Below are 20,932 nucleotides of genomic sequence, written 5' to 3'. Positions count from 1 at the left end.
GTATCTCCTCAAGCTCAAGTACATGTAGAGACAAATTCCAGAGTGATGACAACTATCCAAAATGTTTGCAGAGAATTTATTATACCATTAAATTTGATAAAAGAAACATCAAACTATTGGTAAACAGGGGTTCCATTTGAACCGGGACCCTGGGTCCGGACCCGAGAGATTTTCAAAAGACGCTCAAAGGACCCGGCATGATACTTGCCTGTGCGTCCTTCGGGACCCGGGGGCATTTTCCTTTGATAATCCTTTCTCTTATCATTCATTTCCTTCAGTAAAACTATTTCCACGATAGACACGTATATTCAAAATAAACACTCGCGGTCATGCCCTCCTGCTTTTGATCTTCTGCTAAATCCCGCCCTTTCTCCTGTAGACATGCCTCACTGATTTTTTTATCCATTTATTTAGACCGTTGTTTAGTGATCATACCGTAATTTCAACAAGAAACTTCACAAATTTTGACGAATTTTGAAAGCAAAAATAAGTTTAGAATGTCCGTTCACGATTCTAATTACACCCGATGTCATATGCATATTTCCAAAATTCCTTAAAAAAAACTGACTTTCAATGCAGTTTTTAATGATAAGCAGCATCATTATTTGAGGCACTATCTCTGATTTAGCTTAGTTGGTCAAGTAAACTGAGCAAAAACTACTTTCCGATGACATTCTGAAAGTGTACCAGTATCCGGATAGTACATTTTGGATACATTTTTAGTGTTTTAGCACTATTCTGTTATTAAAAATTAAATGAAATATTGAAGAAAAACCTAATCAAAACTAGAAAATGCTTTTGTAAAAAAGCGCATGTCTCCCCCAATGCAAAGTCCTATAGGCAAGAAGTCAATAGGGGTCAGGAGCGAAAGTCGAAGAGACACTGATGGTTGGCTGCAATAGGGATCACCTACTTGGCATGTCCAGTCATCCCGCTAAATTTCAACACTCTTGGCCTAGTGGTTCTCAAGTCACTGTTCAGGCTCCTGTGACCTTGACCTTTGATCAAGTGACCTCAAAATAAATAGGGGTCATCTACTCTGCATGTCCAATCATCCTATTAAGTTTCAACATTGTAGGGCAAGTGGTTCTCAAGTTATTTCCAAAAAATGATTTTACATGAACAGGCCACTGTGACCTTGACCTTTAATAGACTGACCCCAAAATCAATAGGGGTCATCTACTCTGCATGTTCAATCATCCTATGAAGTTCCAACATTCTGGGTCAAGTGGTTCTCAAGTTATTGATCGGAACTGGTTATCAATGTTCAGGCCTCTGTGACCTTGACCTTTAACAGAGTGACCCCAAAAACAATAGGGGTCATTTACTCTGCATGAACAATCATCCTAGGAAGTTTCAACATTCTGGGTCGAGAGGTTCTCAAGTTATTGATTGGAAATGGTTTTCCATGTTCAGGCCCCTATGGCCTTGACCTTTAACAGAGTGACCCTTACCCTAAAATCGTTAGGGGTCATCTACTCTGCATGACCAATCATCCTATGAAGTTTCAACATTCTGGGTCAAGTGGTTCTCAAGTTACTGACCGGCAATGGTTTTCAATGTTCAGGCCCCTGTGACCTTGATCTTTCACAGAGTGACCCCAAAATCGTTAGGGGTCATCTACTCTGCATGACCAATCATCCTATTAAGTTTCAATATTCTGGGTCAAGTGGTTCTCAAGTTACTGACCGGAAATGGTTTTCAATCTTCAGGCCCCTGTGACCTTGACCTTTAATGGAGTGACCCCAAAATCGATAGGGGTCATCTACTTTGCATGCACAATCATCCTATGAAGTTTCAACATTCTGGGTCAAGTGGTTCTCAAGTTACTGATCGGAAATGGTTTTCCATGTTCAGGCCCCTGTGACCTTGACCTTTGATGGAGTGACCCCAAAATCAATAGGGGTCATCTACTCTTCATGACCAATCATCCTATGAAGTTTCAACATTCTGGGTCAAGTGGTTCTCTAGTTATTGATCGGAAATGGTTTTCAATGTTCAGGCCCCTGTGACCTTGACCTTTGACAGAGTGACCCCAAAATCAATAGGGGTCATCTACTCTTCATGACCAATCATCCTATGAAGATTCAACATTCTGGGTCAAGTGGTTCTCAAGTTACTGACCGGCAATGGTTTTCAATGTTCAGGCCCCTGTGACCTTGATCTTTCACAGAGTGACCCCAAAATCGTTAGGGGTCTTCTACTCTGCATGACCAATCATCCTATGAAGTTTCAACATTCTGGGTCAAGTGGTTCTCTAGTTATTGATCGGAAATGGTTTTCAATGTTCAGGCCCCTGTGACCTTGACCTTTGACAGAGTGACCCCAAAATCAATAGGGGTCATCTACTCTTCATGACCAATCATCCTATGAAGTTTCAACATTCTGGGTCAAGTGGTTCTCTAGTTATTGATCGGAAATGGTTTTCAATGTTCAGGCCCCTGTGACCTTGACCTTTGATGGAGTGACCCCAAAAACAATTGGGGTCGTCTACTCCAGCAGCCCTACAACCCTATGAAGTTTGAAGGTTCTAGGTCAAATGGTTCTCCAGTTATTGCTCGGAAATGAAGTGTGACGTACGGACAGACGAACGGACAGGGCAAAAACAGTATGTCTCCTGGGGGAGACATAATAACATGAATTTTGAAAAATATTAGTTTAAAATTTGAGACTATATGACCTGAAACTGACATTTTTATTGATATGCTGTAACATGATCTTGGGTTTATTGTTTTCTTAGGTAAAGATCTATGTAACGTATTACTAAATAAAACAAGAGCTGTCTGATGACAGCGCGCTCGACTATTCGAAGAATTGATTGAAGAATGGGGTCAAAATATTTCCACGGATATTCAGACAAAAGAAATAAATAGATTAGACAAACAATGTTCCTGTATTACTTTGATTTCGATAAGTCTTGCACTAAATGGCAATATATGAGCCAATTTCAAAGTCCAAAAAGGGCCATAATTCAGTCAAAATAGATATGTACCTTGCCTACAGATGGAAATCATAATGATAAACAAGTGTTCAAAGTTTAAAAGCCATATGTCAAATAGGTTTGACAAAACATGGACTTGTATGAAAACAGAACCAATTTCAAAGTCCAAAAAGGGCCATAATTCAGCCAAAATAGATGACAGAGTTATGTTCTCTTTCCTACAGATAGAGACTATTATACTTAACAAGTGATAAAAGTTTCAAAGCCATATGTCAAACACTTTACAAAAAATATGAACTGGTACGAAAAACTTAACCAAGATTTCTAAGTCAAAAGGGGCCATAATTCAGCTAAAACCCTTGATGGAGTTATGTACTTTTGCCTATAACTGGACATGGTGATGGTAAACAGGTGTTGAAAGTTTCAAACTCAAAGCTTTATCTCAAAAGACTTTGTCAAAATATGAACTGGTACGAAATATTAACCCAGATTTCTAAGTCAAAAAAGGCCATAATTCAGCCAAAATCCTTGATGGAGTTATGTGCTCTTGCCTATAACTGGATATGGTGATGGTAAACAAGTGTTGAAAGTTTCAAAGCTTTATCTTAAAAAACTTTGTCAAAATATGAACTGGTACGAAAAACTTAACCATGATTTCTAAGTCAAAAGGGGCCATAATTCAGCCAAAATCCTAGATGGAGTTATGTGCTCTTGCCTATAACTGGCCATGATGATGGTTAACAAGTGTTGAAAGTTTCAAAGCTTTATCTCAAAAGACTTTGTCAAAATGTGGACTGATACAAAAAACTTAACCCAAGGTGTGACGCCGACGCCGACACCGTGGTGAGTAGGATAGCTCTACTTATTCTTCGAATAGCCGAGCTAAAAATATAGTCAATTATATGGACGTGTTGGGACAGGACTCCTGTATTCTGGAAAAGGACCCTTCAAAATTTGGGCCAAGGGTCCTGGGACGCTTGGGTTTTCAGGTCTAGTGGAACCCCTGGGTAAACAATTATAAAACACAAAATAAAAATGTCAATATCATTTTTTCTAGGGTGCCTCAAGCAAACGGATTTAATGAGACAGAATTCTAACTCCAACATTGAAAAATTAAAGTCGAATCCTGTGGTTCTGTTTTGAATTTCGCTTACTTCATTCATAATAACCTTGGGGGAAGATGTAAAACCTACCTAAATTTCTTCCACAATATGTAATCTAAAGAGTAAAGGCAAAATAGAGAACTTTTACCACATGTAACTCAATATTTTTAAAGATGTCTAACTCTACCCCTTCTGTTTAAGAGGTAAATTCACTTTGAACAACAAGAAATGGCTTATCAAATTAATTTTTTCCACTTTTGTACAATAAATTAATTATAAGTCTTGAAAGAAGTAAAAACTTACTAGAAAAAAAGGAAATAAAAAATTGGTCCCAGTAGGGCTTGAACCTCCCTCCACTCCCCCCCCCCTTCACCCTCACCCCCACCCCCGAATTGCAGTAAAAGTAGGTTTATGGTAGGAACTGAATACTCTTCAAAAAAGAGGTACTCTATTATGCTTCTAATACCTTAAACCCAAGTAAACTTCATTGGAAATCCCCCCCACCAAATATTTTGGTCTTTTGAGTGTTCGACGCGAGTGGAGATATTGCCCATAAGAACAAGAGCTGTCCGTAAGACAGCCAAGCTCGACTATTCGAAATATTGTCCCAGAAGCAGGAAAATATTACCCAAAAAGGTTAAATATCAAAAGAGTTTTAAGTTCAAAAGGGGGAATAATATGACCAAAATGCATATCAGTTATGGGACTTGCTGCTATCAACTAGTTTTATAACCCCGAAGGCACATGTGAAGTTTCAATTCAATATCTGCATTAGTTTTGGAGATAGAAACTTGCATGTAAAACTTTAACCAGAATTTTCAAAGTCCAAAAGGGGGCATAATTTGCCCAAAATACATGCCAGAGTTATGGGACTTGATCCAGTGAGGTTAGTAATTGATCTAGAAAAAGAAAAAATAAGTTTCAAATCTATATGCCTTTTAGTAATAGTGTATGTACTTGCACACAAAACTTTAACCAGAATTTGCTAAGTCCAAAAGGGGACATAATTTGGCCAAAATGAAGGTCAGAGTTATGGGACTTGCTGCTATCAACTAGATTTATAACCCCGAAGACACATGTGAAGTTTCAAATCAATATCTGCATTAGTTTTGGAGATAGTAGCTTGCATGTAAAACTTTAACCAAAATTTTCTAAGTCTAAAAGGGGGCATAATTTGCTCAAAATACATGTCAGAGTTATGGGTCTTGACCCAGTGAGGTTGGTAATTGATCTAGAAAAAGAAAAAATAAGTTTCAAATCTATATGCCTTTGAGAAATAGCTGTATGTACTTGCACGCAAAACTTTAACCAGAATTTTCTAAGTCCAAAAGGGGGCATAATTTGGCCAAAATGAAAGTCAGAGTTATGGGACTTGCTGCTATCAACTAGTTTTATAACACCGAAGACACATGTGAAGTTTCAAATCAAAATCTGCATTAGTTTTGGAAATAGTAACTTGCATGTAAAACTTGAACCAAAATTTTCTAAGTCCAAAAGGGGGCATAATTTGCTCAAAATACATGTCAGAGTTATGGGACTTGACCCAGAGAGGTTGGTAATTGACCTAGAAAAAGAAAAAATAAGTTTCAAAGCCATATGCCTTTAATTGATGGCTGTATGTACTTGCATGCAAAAAACTTAACCAAGGTGTGACGCCGACGCCAGGGTGAGTAGAATAGCTAGACTATTCTTTGAATAGTCGAGCTAAAAATAACGCAATATTTCTTAGGATCACGTCAAATTTGTTGGACTAGTCTCCCACCCAAGAGGTCTGGTTCTTCCAAGAAAATATAGTTTTGCGTGTATCAGTGCTGTATGCAGTGAATGTTAAACGTCCGTATATAGTTATTCGTCTTGTTGTCTGCATATACTGAGGCGTTTTATTTCTCGATGTTTTCCGGTTCCGGTTTATGTACACACCACAGGTTGTCTGCATGAACATCCGAGCACCCCGAATCAGTCACAGAAAATTCGTAAACCGCACCAACATGATTCTTTTACTTTTTTTCGTAATGAAAACTTTATATGCAACTGAAAAACACTTTTAAAATAGTAAGGAAGTGTAAATGCTGTCAAGTTTCTTCGTGAAGTGCAAACAAACAAACAAAAATTCCTAAAGCCAGTGCGAGAACGCGGTGAATGACGTCTACGTCACGGCTTCCCATAAAATTTAGCAAAGTATGATATTCGCTGTAAGAGGTATGATGACACTAAATGTAAACTTCGCTAGTGTTTAGAGCGAAGTTTCACTTTCTTTTGAGTGTTGAATATTTCTTTGTAAGTGGATATTTAAAAGATAAATCCCCATGTTAGGCGGTGCCTTAATTCATATTAAAATTCTTGTCGCCATTTTCAAAAATCTGTAGCCAGTTCTTTGAATCTGTAGCATTTGGCTACATTGGCGAATGGCAGAGGAGGCCCTGTCTAGGCTAAGCAAAGAAGTATAAAAGACACAGAATGGCAATAGAAGATAATCTCGCGTAAGCAAGTTATCTTATTGAAACGTTTGCTGACTTGATCAATCATGATCAAATCAACAAACACTTATTAAAATTACTGCTTTTATCGATAGAAATGATATTGACGTATCAACAATATTTTTTGGTCGATCAATTATCGATTCCCATTTTTAAAAATCAATTTTTACAGAGACAAACATGGTCCAGATAAACACCGACTCTCTAAAACAACTTTTCTGCCTACAAAAATGCGCCCTAAATAACAGAAGTTGTCAAAAAAAGTCCTGTCTAAACTTGTACTGTAGCAGTCTTTTTCCACTAGTCGGCACTACCTGTATGCGCAATAGTAAAAAGGGCTCAACTTCAGAATCTATTTGCAAAAACTTAATTATGTTGTCCTGTCGTGAAAGGTCGCTCCGTTGTTTTTAAAGTTCTAATTAAAGTATTACGCTGGCAATACGGCCGTCACGTAATAAACCGAATTGGGTACAATTCATAAATTCATTCCTTCCCATTGTAGCAAATACTAATAGCACTAAAAAAACACCATCATATCATTATAAACAAACGATCTGAATCTTATAAAAAGTTTTTCACGAGACGCGACACAAATTTTTATCCTTCTGCTGTCTGTTCATACAGCGGTAAAATGAGATCTCATTCAGTTCCCACGTGATGTTGGTTAGATTCGCTCTATATGCCTTTCAAGTTGCCGATATATTTATTTTTATAGCTCTTTGGGTTAGCTGGACAGGCCTGCCTGGGTTAGACACTATTTTATTTGAACAAGGTTCCCAAAGGAATCTCTACTTTTTAAATCTGGGGGTCCTCCTCAGGCTTTGGGATCCCTCATAATATGGTATATAAAAACAATCACAACAGATGTCTTATGAGAAGTTACGGTCGTACCCCAGCAATGTTGGCAAAAAGCCGGTCAATATGAGTATTGACCGGGCCGGCGGTCAATACTGGTTAAAACCGGTCAATACTGGTCAATACAGGTCAATACTGGTCGATTCAATACTTCGGTCACTCTTGGGTGGTCAATACTGGTTTATTCAACACTTTTACATAATGCACATTCACAGATTAGAACAAGCTGTAACAGTAATGTAAAAAATTATAAATAATATAAAATTTTGTTTGTTAAAAAGTATAGTGGATTAGTGGTTTAATACTGGTCGATTCAGTTTTGGTCCTTGGCAATGTGTCCTGGTCAGGCTTAGTTCTGGACAATATACTTAGACTGGTCAGTGGTCAATACTAGTTTATTAAATGCTTTTATCACCTTAAAGTATCGCCTTTATTTTGAATTAATTAAAAAAATTATTACTATAAATTACACTCATTGAAATGGACAGTACTGGTCCAGGCCCTTCCCCAGCCGCATAAGGCGCCGCGCTACCGCGGCGCTTAAAACACGAAATAAAGCTTTCCGCAGCGCTTAAATATCCCGTGCGGTGCCTCAATTATTAGCGCGGCGTCTTAAATCAGTAAGCGATTTCATCCCCGTGAGAGACCTCATGTGTAGTGTATATGTAATTTCCCTGTTGACATGCCTCGACGATTTTTTTGATCAGCAAATTACGTAACGGCGAGTGCACACAGGTAATGAGAATCAATGAAGTGTTAAAACTAATTGATAAATAGTATGGATGCTGTGAAATGTCAAAAAGGGGTGCGTAAGCGGCCAGCTGATTACCAAGCACGTGAAAAGTGCCCTAGATTTCTTTGTGCAAAATTTAAATTAGACCATTGTTTAGTATAATAACAAGTATATATCAATGCAGTTTGATTCTACTGTAATTTAAACTAGAAAATGCACAAATTTTAATGAATATCGAAAGTAAAAGTAAGTTTAGAATGACCGTTCACGAGTCTTATTACTCCCGATGTCGTATGCAATTTTTCCGTATTTCCTTCAAAAAAAGCTGACAGTCGGTGTATTTTTTTACGATGAGAAACATCGAAATTTGTGGAACTATCTCTGGTTTACCCTAGTAGGTCATGTAACTGAGTAAAAACTACTTTCGGACAACATTCCGAAAGTGTAACAGTATCCGGATAGTATATTTTGGATATGCGTTTTAGTAAACTTTAAACTGACTGCAATAGCACTTTTCTGTTAATGAAATATTGATGAAAGACCTGATCGATACAACATGACTTTTGATAATTATTAGTTTACAATGTGGCCTGAAACAGGCCTTTAACTATGTTGTTTACAACATGATCTTGGTTTCAAGATTATATAAGCTAATATATTAAGACCGTCCACTATTTCATATTCATATGAATAAGTTGACATTCTTGGTGACATTTTTTAAGAGAAAGGCTTGAATGGTTTAACCGAAACTATAAAGTAAGTAAAAAAACCTTTGTAAACTTTGTTACTGGTTTTTGGAAGATTTACCACTTAAATTTATTCTGTGACATTTCCATTAAGTGTGCAATAAAGATAAATGGAATACATATTAACTATAGACATCTAGAAAGGCAACTACTGCTATGATAACTTTCAGGTTGAAAAGAGCACCCTGCCCCTTTCGGACAACACTCTGTCCCTTTTTGGCAGCACTCTTACCTTTTTGAGCTGTAGAAATAACACTATAATTATTATGATATATTGATGGTTATAACATTATGTGAAAATGTAGAAGTAATGAAATACATGTTGTTGTGTTTTTTTGCATATGGTATACTTAAAAAAGCACAATTTGGGTTTGATTTAAAAAAAAAAAATCGAACACGGGAGGGGGTACCCCTCCCGCACCCAACCCTTATCCCGCCACACAAGCTTTACCCCAGCGCCTTAAAAAATTTCTGGGGAAGGGCCTGTGGTCAATTCAAATTTTGGTCCTACACAGTATCCCTGATCAACACATATACCGTAAACGGCCGAATATAGGTCGCACTCGTGTATAGGACGCAGTGAAAAAAATATTAGCAGAATTCTGGAAAAATGCTTTTACCCACTTTTCACTTATCCGAATTTTTGTTTGTCCGAAATTCGCTATAGTTTCTACGAACTTGCCGGTTTCTGCTTAATCATTGTCGATGTTTTTGGATGTTGTGGCAAGTATTTAAATTGAAAAAGCATAAACTCTGTGTAAGCACTAAACTGCCGCATCATCTGACCACTCCACGAATATTGATGCCAGTGAAAACGAAAGTACACTTTGGCACGTGGCGGTAAAATGACGTAATTTAAAGACTGGTTTGCAAATTGTTTTACACTTTACGGGTCAGCGGCTATGATCATATAGGATCATTCTAAAATCTCGCATGCACATTTTTACAATTGCCTCCGGGTATGATTAACAAACAGTTAATTGTTTGCTGACTGTGACAGTAGGTGTAAGATAAGTAATGCCTCGGGCGTGAATTTCTCGATGAACAAGAGGATAATAGACAACTATCAAAATTAGTTTGAAGATTAGATTAATCGATTTCCGGACTACCTGATATGGAGTTTCAATTATTTTAATGCAAAATGTGTGAAAAAGCGCTGGGAAAGTTTTACACGGGTCTTGTTAAAAACTTAATAATCAGTTACAGAAATTCGTTGTAAAATATATTTTAATGAAAAACAGCATTTATTTATCTTTTTTTACGCGAGCTCTAAATTTTACATTTTATACAAAAGTAATTTAAGACGCCGGGTCCCGATACTGGCTATTAGCTATGCCCGAGTCGTTGGTATTTACTCCCCTTGAATTCTCTTCAGTATAGAGGTACGCGGGATAAACAAAGATCGATATTCTTAATTTTTGAGTTGGGGGAAATGTTTGATCTTTTTCTATACCCATATATAGGACGCATCGGACTTTCGAGGCCAGAATCTCGTAAAAAAATGTGCGTCTTATATTCGTAGGATGACGGTATTCAGTCAATACTGGTCATTTGAATACTTCGATTGCATAACTAATTTTTTTTAGATAAAGTTACCATGTTCAAGCACCTCATTAATACAGTGGGATTATTGATCATGACAGCTAATTAGTGACTAGATAGACAGGCCTGCAACATATAATCTGTTGTATATTGTAAGACATAGTGTCAATTAGGCAATGTGACACTTGCTATCAAAACACAATTAAACCACTTCAATGAAAGGGTCCAGTTGTAGGCAGCAGTTTTCACTGAAATAAATACCAGTAAAAATAATCAGATCTATCGCTTGTGAATCAAACACTTAACTGCTACAGTTTATGAAATACTTTCTACAAATGAAGGTCAGTTAAATTAGCAGTCTAATGACCAGTATCAACCAGTGCTGACAAATTGACCACTTCTGACTAATTTGGGAGTATTAATTTGGTTGCTTGAACTAAATATTATGCATGCAAATACCTTCATCAAGCCCCAAATGCTCTTAACAGTCATTATTTAAATTGTTCATAAAGTCTGCAAAATAAGTTAACAGTCAGTATTAACTAACTGACCAGTATTGACCAATCGACCAGTATTGACCGGTATTGACCACTTCAGGGAGTATTGACCGGGGCGGTTTTAACCGGTTAAAACCGCTGGTTAAAACCGGGGGCGGTTTTAACCGCCCAACATTGTACCCCAGTGGGATTCGAACCCGCAACCTCTGTATTGAGTGGCTGACATCGTAACTACTACAGAAGAATGTATCCAAACTGATATCAATTTACATGTTTGCCAATGTCAAGACAAGGTCTCGACTTTGGAGACACTTGTATCTTATAGATATAATCATTGTCAAGTCTATTGTGACAACCACTAAAAATTATAATATCAAAAAAAATTCTTGAAATTCTTGACTTCTCTTCATATATTTTAAAATATAAAATCTTAATATTACCTGGCACTTATATTTCCGATGATATAAAATTTAGTGTAGTTTCTCTTTGAGGTTTGAAGATATAAAGTGTTAAAGTAAGGGAATTATATTTTTAGGCATAAAATTCTGTTTTGGATTACTTTCACATTGAAATTCATATATAATTTCATTTTGATGTTTGAAAGCTTGATTTATAGTAAATAGACTTATCTTCCGAATCGGAATCGGTAAGTATTTATATAAAAAAACAACCATCAAACTGAATAACACTACACTACAAAAATAACGGATCGTAAAATTTCTGAAAGTGCAAAAAGATCGCCGAGATCGAGACTCATAACCGACTACAGTATTATTGTGCTAAAAATTAAAATCTTTTAAGATAATATTACGTAATATTTTGATGATCAAACGTGGGTACATCACGGGTGACTTCCGCTGCAACTAACTCTTGGGTGTCATAAAATATTTGGAAGCCGCGGTCCTTCTGTTTTGATTAACACTTCCCGTTATGTAAGGCCATAAATTCCAAGCCATAGTGAAGGAACACAAATTGTTGTTCAGGGAAAATCTGCATGTATCACGCGTGACCTTCATGACCTAACACTTTTAAAAATACTTAGGTTGTTATTTTTAGAACGAGGAAAGTCCCGCGAACCGGCCAGTTGCAAGCAGTTTTCTCAGTAATTTTCCATGATGTAGCGTTGTGCACATGTAGTAAAAAAAACCCGGTGTCTTTCTTTGCAAAGTACTTGATATATTTAAATAGTAACCACATGATCTTGTATGTAAATAATGATGACGAAATCCCATATTTTGAGTTAATAAACATCCGGAATTTGTTTCTTTAGGAAAAGAACGAAAGTAAAGCGATTGATTATGAGACACGGGATAAAACGATTCGGTTCAAATGGCCGTTAATCGGTATTATACGTTTCTATCGGGTAACCAATAGACACGGGTCAATACGTTTCTGTTTGGTAATGGATAGATACGGTGATAAACGTATCGATGTGGGAAAGGGTTAAAATATTTTTCAAACAGGTATTTATCTTTCACTTTTTGGATATCATTGACAAAAAATAGGTATCCAGCCGGAATCCCAGCTTTTAGAAGTTGGTGTTCCTCCTCAAAATTTGGGATCCTCGGGCCCCCGGGACACCGTTAGTGTCGAACCCTGCCTGCATCAAACTGATTCTCTATCGACTCTATTCTTAATTCACTACAAACTTGCACTAGGACCAAGGAAATATGGCACCTCTTGTTTGTTAATCACCTATAAACATATTTAGCATGAAAACGTTTAACATGAATCTGATATTCGTATAAATTAATTTTCGAGCTGAGGCGACATGTCATTAATTTTACCCCACCCACTTCCAAATCTAGATTGCTCCTTGTTTTTCATGTATTTAAAAAAATGCATCCCATAAAATTAACATTGATCAATAGATTTGCTTGATTTATTTATTTCTGGCAGACTTACCTTTGACTTCTCTTCATACTTTGCACAAAAAACAGTTGATATTAATGCCAACGTAACAAATATCTGCCAGGCAGCCATTTTTGTTGTTGTCTGTAATCTCCAATGCAAATTAATTAAATAACTCAACTCATTAATTCTTATGATTGCAATTTTTTTGCAAAGAATACCGAAAAATTAATATCTTTGAGTAATATTTTTTATTTATTTTGGCTTAATCTGTCAACAGTCAAATATAAATTATTTAGAGATTTGGGAAATCCAAAAGTGGATGTTGCGCTTCCGGTAAGGTATATTAGTGCGCTGATAAATAACAAATTAAAAATGCAAATACATGATCAAAATTTTATCGTTAATATTGAGCTATTCAAAAGTTATTTGTCTGAAATAGGTTGCATTTAAAACAAAAATAATTGAAATGGGTTTCAAATAGTATATTAATATAGAAAAATATAGTGCGGACGTATGATTTCTTTATATGTATGTTGTTAGGCCCCTATTTCCCTTGAAAGATGAATGAATTATTGTAGCCATGTCGAGAGAAGCGTTGTTTTCTGGTGAATCCCAAGACAAGGGAGTAAAAAGTGTTTTCATGAGTTAAAATCATACGTAAGACTTTTGTTTAAAAGCGATATATCATTCCATACTTGCCATAATTTACTTAAGGAAATTCCAGTTTGACAGGCGTGAAGTCCATTGCAATTTGCAGCAGCAGCAGCCATGCATATTTGAACCTGGCATTTCTTTGACAAAATGGATTTTCATGCGGCCGTAGAGACATTTGCTGAGGCATGGGTGGTTGCAAATACCCATCCATCAACTGTCACTTCTGCAAGACAGGTAAAATAGCAAACTAAAGATATGACATATCTCGTAAGCATACCTGGCTGAACTGTTGTTGGTAAAGTACATGAGACATGATAATATGGATTAAACTATGAGTTACAGAGATTTCATGTTACAAAATATCAGAGGCCCAGTATAAGTGCTATCATTTTAGAGTATAGGCTGCACTGCATTGCCATAGATTAGAACAAAGAACTATAAAAAAACAGAATGGCAACTGGAGATAATCTCGCATCATCTTGTGTTAGCACGTTATCTTATTTCAAAGCGTTTGCCGTCTTGATCAAGCGTGAGCAAATCAACAGACGCTTACTGAAGTATAAAACTGGCGGTACGGTCGGCACGTAATATTACTAATAAACCGAGTTGACTCCATTTTTCAAACGACAAATGTTGATTTCTCAGACTTCCAATCATAAATTCATTCCTTCCCTGTGTAGAAAATACTAATAACAATTAAAAAAGCACCATTGTCATTATAAACAAATGATCTGATAGAAAGTAATCTTATTTCAAAGCGTTTGCCGACTTGATCAATCGTGATCAAATCAACAGACGCTTACTTCAATGAGATCTCCAGGGTTCAAATTTAGACAAGCATACAAGCTAAATGCTATTGGAATTTTAAAATAGCTAGTGGGCTTGAAATGTACTAGCTAATTTCAGCTAGTCAATAATATGACAAGCAAATGTCTTCAGAGCTTTAATAAAGTTTAATTGTTTTGAAGGTACACATGTTTCTTCATGAAAGGAACGTTATCATTTATGTTTATGATATTTTATTGTTCAACAAAAATGGCACAAGCTATTTTAAGCTAATAGAAAACATTTTTGTTTGTGACTAGCTACTAACAGAGATTAATGAGTAAGTTTTGGTCAGTAAAATATTAATAGAGTAATTAAATATTATTAACTCTAGCTGGTAGCTTTTCATTTTAGCTAGTGATCAAAAAGGGCACTAGCTAATTTTAGCTAGTACAAACTATTGTTAAATTTGACCCCTGATCTCATTCAGTTGCCACAAGATGTTGGCGAGATTTGCTCTTTATTCCTTTCAAGTTGCCGATTTATTTATTTTTATAGCTCTTTGATCAGAATGACTTTATATACGCCCGTTTGAAAAACGGGACGTATTATGGGAACGCCCCTGGCGGGCGGGTGGGCGGCGTCCACAGACCTTGTCTGGGGCATATCTTCTACATGTATGGAGGGATTTTGATGAAACTTGGCACAGTTGTTCACCATCATGAGACGGAGTGTCGTGCGCAAGAACCAGGTCCCTAGGTCTAAGGTCAAGGTCACACTTAGAGGTTAAAGGTCAAATTCAAGAATGACTTTGTCCGGAGCATATCTTCTACATGCATGGAGGGATTTTGATGAAACTTGGCACAGTTTTTCACCATCATGAGACGGAGTGTCATGCGCAAGAACCAGGTCCCTAGGTCTAAGGTCAAGGTCACACTTAGAGGTCAAAGGATACAAGAATGAAAACTTTGTCCGGAGCATTCTTTCTTCATGCATAGAGAGATTTTGATATAACTTGTCAGAAATGTTCACCATCATGAGGCAGAGTGTCATGCGCAAGAACCAGGTCCCTAGGTCTAAGGTCAAGGTCACACTTAGAGGTCAAAGAATACAAGAATGAAAACCTTGTCCGGAGCATTTCTTCTTCATGCATAGAGGGATTTTGATATAACTTGGCACAAATGTTCACCACCACGAGACGAAGTGTCATGCGCAAGAACCAGGTCCCTAGGTCTAAGGTCAAGGTCACACTTAGAGGCCAAAGGTCAGATACAAGACTGACTTTGTCCGAAGCATTTCTTCTTCATGCATGGAGGGATTTTGATGTAACTTGGCACAAGTATACACCATCATGAGAGGAAGTGTCATGCACAGTTCCTTTCTTTAGAATTACTTCCCTTTGTTGTTACTATAGATAGCTTATATTGTAACTTCTTCATTACTAGTCGTAGTGAAAAATTGAGACCCTTCTGTAGTACAACATGCATGCTACATCCAATTTTGAGGTGTATTTTGACCAATCTCAATGGTAAAGATTTTTGTGTGGATTTACAATTTTTTGGGTTTTTTTTTTTTTTTTTTTTTTTATTAACTTCCCTTCATGGTATGCACAGGTCCTTGAAAGTCCTTCAATTTGATCCTAAGTCCTTGAAAAGTCCTTAGTTTTTTTCTTCCAAAAAATCCCCTGAAAAAGTACTTGAATTTTGAAAAAAAAGGTAGAAAAGTCCTTAAATTTTGCTAAAAATGGTGTTGCAATCGTTTTGTAGGGGAAAAATACAAAAAATAAATAATAAATAAGTCAAAACGAGCGAAAAAACGGTGTAAAATAAAAATACATGCACACCTACGGAGGGAACGCTAGTTGAACACTGTTTCGGTACGGAAGTTAGATACGGAATAGCGATTTTCACAACGTTAAAATATTATGCGCAAGGTCGTTGTAGCATGACTTATCAACAACAACAATGAGTGGCCCAAAAAATAAATGTAGTTTCGCCAATAAATGGCTTACACAGGATGATTATTCATCGTGGTTAAAGGAGTTTAAGTCAGACAAGCATAAGTGTATGTGATAAACTCATTGATGTCGGAACTATGGGAAAAAGTGCGTTGAAATCACACGTGAAAACAAGAAGTGAAGTCCCTCGAGGACAAATTGAAAACTAGGACTGAGAGCTTGAAAGACTTATACAGTCTAAGGAATCTTGGTCAGATACAGAAAATATCTGTGGTTTGCTGCCCAGCATGTTGTCTCATTATCACTGACAAGCTAACTGACCACAGTGAATTATGGCCCAACACTGGAGGCTGATATAATGTTGAACATCTTAGTAAACTGTAATCTAAAAATCTGTAACACATTAACATTCTATGCTTTTTTCTGGATCAAAACTTGAAACCCTTTGTCTGATGAAAAATTAAAATGGTGATGTGTACGGTTCAGTCCAGATGCACATTTTACAATATCAGTGAGCTTCCAAGCATGTCTAAAAAGCACAGAAAAGACAGCATTCATGAGAGCACCACACAAAAAGGTCTCAGACGGAAGCAACCTCTGAATTAACCCCTAAGTCTATCAAATATTACATAAATTGATTGTGGAAGTGCACGTTACACTGACACTACAGTTTATGTGCAAATATGGTAAATGTATCATTTATTGGACATACTAGACAGAGGGAAGGGGAGGGGGGCATTAGACCAGGGCTTGGGGGAGTGTGTAGTTTGCCCCCTTCTCTAACAAGTTTAGTGTTAATATGATGTAAGCTCAGCATCTAAATTGCTTATACTAATTTCATCTGTGGATATACTTAATTTTATTATAAGTTTGAACCCATACTTCCAGACTCATATTTGTGTCCTTCCCGATCCCCATGACAATAGGACTCCCTGCCTTTCTTGTTGAATGGCTCCTTCGTGGGTATGTATGTAATTAACATATTACATAATTATATATGTACAAATTGTATCTATGTAATTGTTAGGTTTTATTAATTTATTTTAGCCCAATTGTGAAGAAAGCTTGTAGCTTATTATAAGTCACTCGCGAGTCCGCTTCCTGAAAGAAAAAACAGTACTTGTGAGATGCAATCAGCAACTGTTGAGGTTCAAACCTGCAACTCACAGGTGAGCGGCCGACACATTATCCCCTACACCACTGCCCCTCCCCCCTCTCACACACACCTTAATATATGTTTGATGTCATGCTTACTGATTTACATATGAGAATATTTTAAAACTGTAAACAAGATCATGATCTGCACTGTGTTTGCAATTCAGTCAGTAAGTTTTCAATTAATACCCCTATAAACTATAAATGGTACTGTCAAAATTGAAAGATGGGCAAGTTTATATTGTAGAAACTTAGCTAGGTACATAGTTAGAGTTAATAAAAATGTTAAGAAATCATGATCATTAATATTCTACAGTTGAATACAGAAAAAAAATGTTTTGTGTTGGCTAAATTTAAAACATACTTTTAATTATCATTGTTACTTAGTCAGGATGTTTAAATTAATGTCGACCAGGAGACTCAAGAACATCAAATTCATTTCTTTCTCGTCTGATGTTATACATGTAATAAGATATTATAAGACATGTACATCCTTCTTATTGTGCCTATACAAATGTATTTGATATCAGTATATATTTTGTTGCAAAGACTACATATTATAATTAAAAACTATAACTATTCAGGGCTTTTGATTGTTAGCATGTTTTACCTATATTTGACATTGAAAAAAAAATTCTGAAATTAAACTATAATAGAATTAAGAATGGTAATTTAAAATACTTTGATTTTGACACCCTATTTTTAAGCATCAAAATCATTTATTACCAATAACTGTATATACAAGAGCAATCTTAAAATAAAGAAACCATGAGATAATTGTTGCTAAACTGATGTATAAATTATGCCCATTGGTCTTCTTTAATATTGTTTAGCTTCTGCTGTGTGCTTGTAATTTTTATCAGCCCCACTCTATCCCTCAGATTGCTGACCACCAGCTAACTGTCATGGTATATTAGATCAAAGGGTCTGTAGAGTAATTTAACTGTATTCCTGCTGAGGTGTTACTGCTCAGAGCTGAGCAGTTTCTTGTCAAGATTCCTTAGACTGTATAAGAAACATGTACTAAGTATGTATACAGGCAAATATAGCTCTTAAAAGGTAATCCCATTGAAGATCTCATAAAGGTTAAGATATGCTATTGTAGCTTATGGAAAATAAAACTGTTCTGTAACTTTTCTTCTATCATAATGCCTTATGAAGAGCGTAAATGGTTTTGTAATTTAAGATTTAAAGCAATTAAAATAGTCCTTGAAAAATGATAAAAAGTCCTTGAAAAGTCCTTGAATTTTTTTTGCCAAGTCCTGTATGAACCATGTCTGGCGTCCTTCCACATCCGCACCTTGGATTAAAGTTTTGATGCTCTATTTAACTATTTAATTACTTGATGGATTGCTTCAGACTTAAAATAGTTATTCCTTGTCATCACCCATTTCATTTGATACAAGGCTTATAACTCTTGCACCAATATTTCATGAATTATTCTCCCTTTTTACTTAGAAATTCAGGTTAAATTTTTGATGCACTTTCACTCTATCTCATTTATTACTAATTATATACCCTATAGAAAATTTTCTCTGGATTTCCAGTGGAATGCCACTGGTCTTTCAGCTGAATTCCACTGGAATCCAGCGGTAAAATTGTCCGGTATTTCAATGGAATCCAGTGGAAAACCAGTGGTTTTCCACCGGTTTTACCATTGGTATCCAGTGGAAAAGCCACTGGATTCCAGTGGAATACCACTGGAATCCAGCGGTAAAATTGTCCGGTATTTCATTGGAAACCAGTGGAAAGCCACTGGTTTTACCACTGGTATTCAGTGGAAATGCCACTGGATTCCAGTGGAATACCACTGGAATCCAGCGGTAAAATTGTCCGGTATTTCATTGGAAACCAGTGGAAAGCCACTGGTTTTACCACTGGTATTCAGTGGAAATGCCACTGGATTCCAGTGGAATACCACTGGAATCCAGCAGTAAAATTGTCCGGTATTTCACTGGAAACCATTGGAAAGCCACTGGTTTTACCACTGGTATCGAGTGGAAAAGCCACTGGTTTCCAGTAAAATACCATTGAAATCTTGTGTAGTTTTTAGTTTTTAGAACATCACATTGTTTCTACCAGTAAGTGCCCATACTCAGAAGGGCAACTGAGTTCTTCAGGTAATTATAATTAAACAGTCTAGGAAATAAGATCAGAAAATTTCTGAAGTTTTTTTCCTATAAAACTAATAAAACAAATAACCCCCAGGCTGGGGCCTCTTTTCATCCCAGGTGCATAATTTGACCAATCTTGCAAGAGAATCACTAGGCAATGCTAAATACCAAGTATCAAAGGCCAAGGCCTTGAACTTTCAGACATGAAGATTTTTAAAAAAAAAATCCTATATATAAGTCTGCGTAAAACTTGGGACCCCCGTGGTGGGGCCTCTTTCCCCCCCACCCCCCCTTGGGTAATAATTTGAACAATCTTGGTAGAGGACCATAAGGCAGTATTGCGTACCAAATATCAAAGATCTAAGTCTTGTGGTTTCAGGCAAGAAGATTTTTGAGTCGGCTAAAGGCTGAAAGCCTTTTGACGAGTCCTTGCTATCCAACGATTCTCTAAACGGACCAAATAACACAGTGAAGGGATGTAGTTCCATTAGATTTCTCAAACTTCAAACAGTTCACTGCATGAATGAAGTTAAGTTGCGTCAATTCCCTTTGCTATGACCAATATACGATGTAATCTGTCATATTTATGACTTGTAATTGTGCAATTCTCGAATGTGACTCATTAAGCATAAATGTGCATTTTAAGAATTGCTCAGGCTTACAAAGCTTGGGTAACATCCAGCGAAAGACAAAAAATAGTTCCAGCAGGGCTCCAGATAAGATGCGTATTAGTGTAAATTACGTATAGAAATAATGCAAATACGCATGTCTAATAATTTCTAAGCGTATAAAAACGTATATAAAATTACAGAAACGCACACAATGCTTTTTTAAAAACAAAATCTGAATCGTCTGGATGCGTTAGGTAACATAGCCAATCAGCCTTAATTCTCCCACATTGAACGTAAACACGCATCGTATGATTTCTATAAACTTTGCGTGGGTTGAATTTTGCAGTCAGTAAACGGATAAATTATCGGAAGAAGAAGCTCTTACTGGTTTGTTTAGTTACTACTGATATTAAAAATGATTTTAATTCTTATTTTTCGAGAAATAAACAAATCGGCGAAACATTAAATTGTATTTTCTTGTAGTTTTTGAAATCGAAAGTAGATCGTCTATGTTTCTATGACTCAACTCATGTTTGGCGAAACGAAACAATTTTTTTATGAAAAGATTTAAATAAGAGGTAATTTAACCGTAAACTTCAATGTCAGATACTGCCAATTGCTGCTAAATGTCTTCGTATCATCACAATTTGTAAAATATATTGTTCAAACTGGAGAAAAGTGTAATCGTATCCGGATATAATATTTTGGGTAAATATCAAGCTGTGTTATGAAATTTTAAGAAAAAAAAAACTAAAAACAAACTGAAACTGGTAGACTATACTGTCAGTACATCAATCATTAGCCGACTCAGGCCATTCAGGCCTTTGATTAAAGTCTTTTTTCCTTTACAAGTCTATGCAAAACTTGGGACCCTATAATGTAAAACTAATGGAACCCCCAGGGTGGAGCCTCTTTTCACTCCAGGGGC

At 36.4% G+C, this 20,932-nt stretch overlaps 2 protein-coding genes across 4 annotated transcripts in view; one reads left to right on the top strand and one right to left on the bottom strand.

Annotated features, from left to right (window-relative positions):
* Positions 1 to 13,012, bottom strand: part of LOC123539675 (transmembrane 9 superfamily member 1-like) — a 57,688-nt gene extending 44,676 nt beyond the window's left edge. Inside the window, exon 1 of one of the 2 annotated variants that reach the window (XM_045324393.2) lies at positions 12,800 to 13,012. In XM_045324393.2, coding sequence (XP_045180328.1) covers positions 12,800 to 12,877 — 78 coding nt within the window. In that variant the 5' untranslated portion in view covers positions 12,878 to 13,012. The remainder of the gene's footprint in view (positions 1 to 12,799) is intronic. The other variant, XM_045324394.2, reaches the window with a different exon arrangement.
* Positions 13,013 to 13,279: 267 nt separating this feature from the next.
* LOC123540504 (uncharacterized) overlaps positions 13,280 to 20,932 on the top strand; it is an 86,874-nt gene continuing 79,221 nt past the window's right edge. Inside the window, exon 1 of one of the 2 annotated variants that reach the window (XM_045325587.2) lies at positions 13,280 to 13,636. In XM_045325587.2, coding sequence (XP_045181522.2) covers positions 13,550 to 13,636 — 87 coding nt within the window. In that variant the 5' untranslated portion in view covers positions 13,280 to 13,549. The remainder of the gene's footprint in view (positions 13,637 to 20,932) is intronic. The other variant, XM_045325588.2, reaches the window with a different exon arrangement.

The sequence above is a fragment of the Mercenaria mercenaria genome, chromosome 16 (assembly GCF_021730395.1).
Source record: "Mercenaria mercenaria strain notata chromosome 16, MADL_Memer_1, whole genome shotgun sequence".
Taxonomy (NCBI): domain Eukaryota; kingdom Metazoa; phylum Mollusca; class Bivalvia; order Venerida; family Veneridae; genus Mercenaria; species Mercenaria mercenaria.
This window is presented reverse-complemented; position numbering and strand designations above follow the sequence as displayed.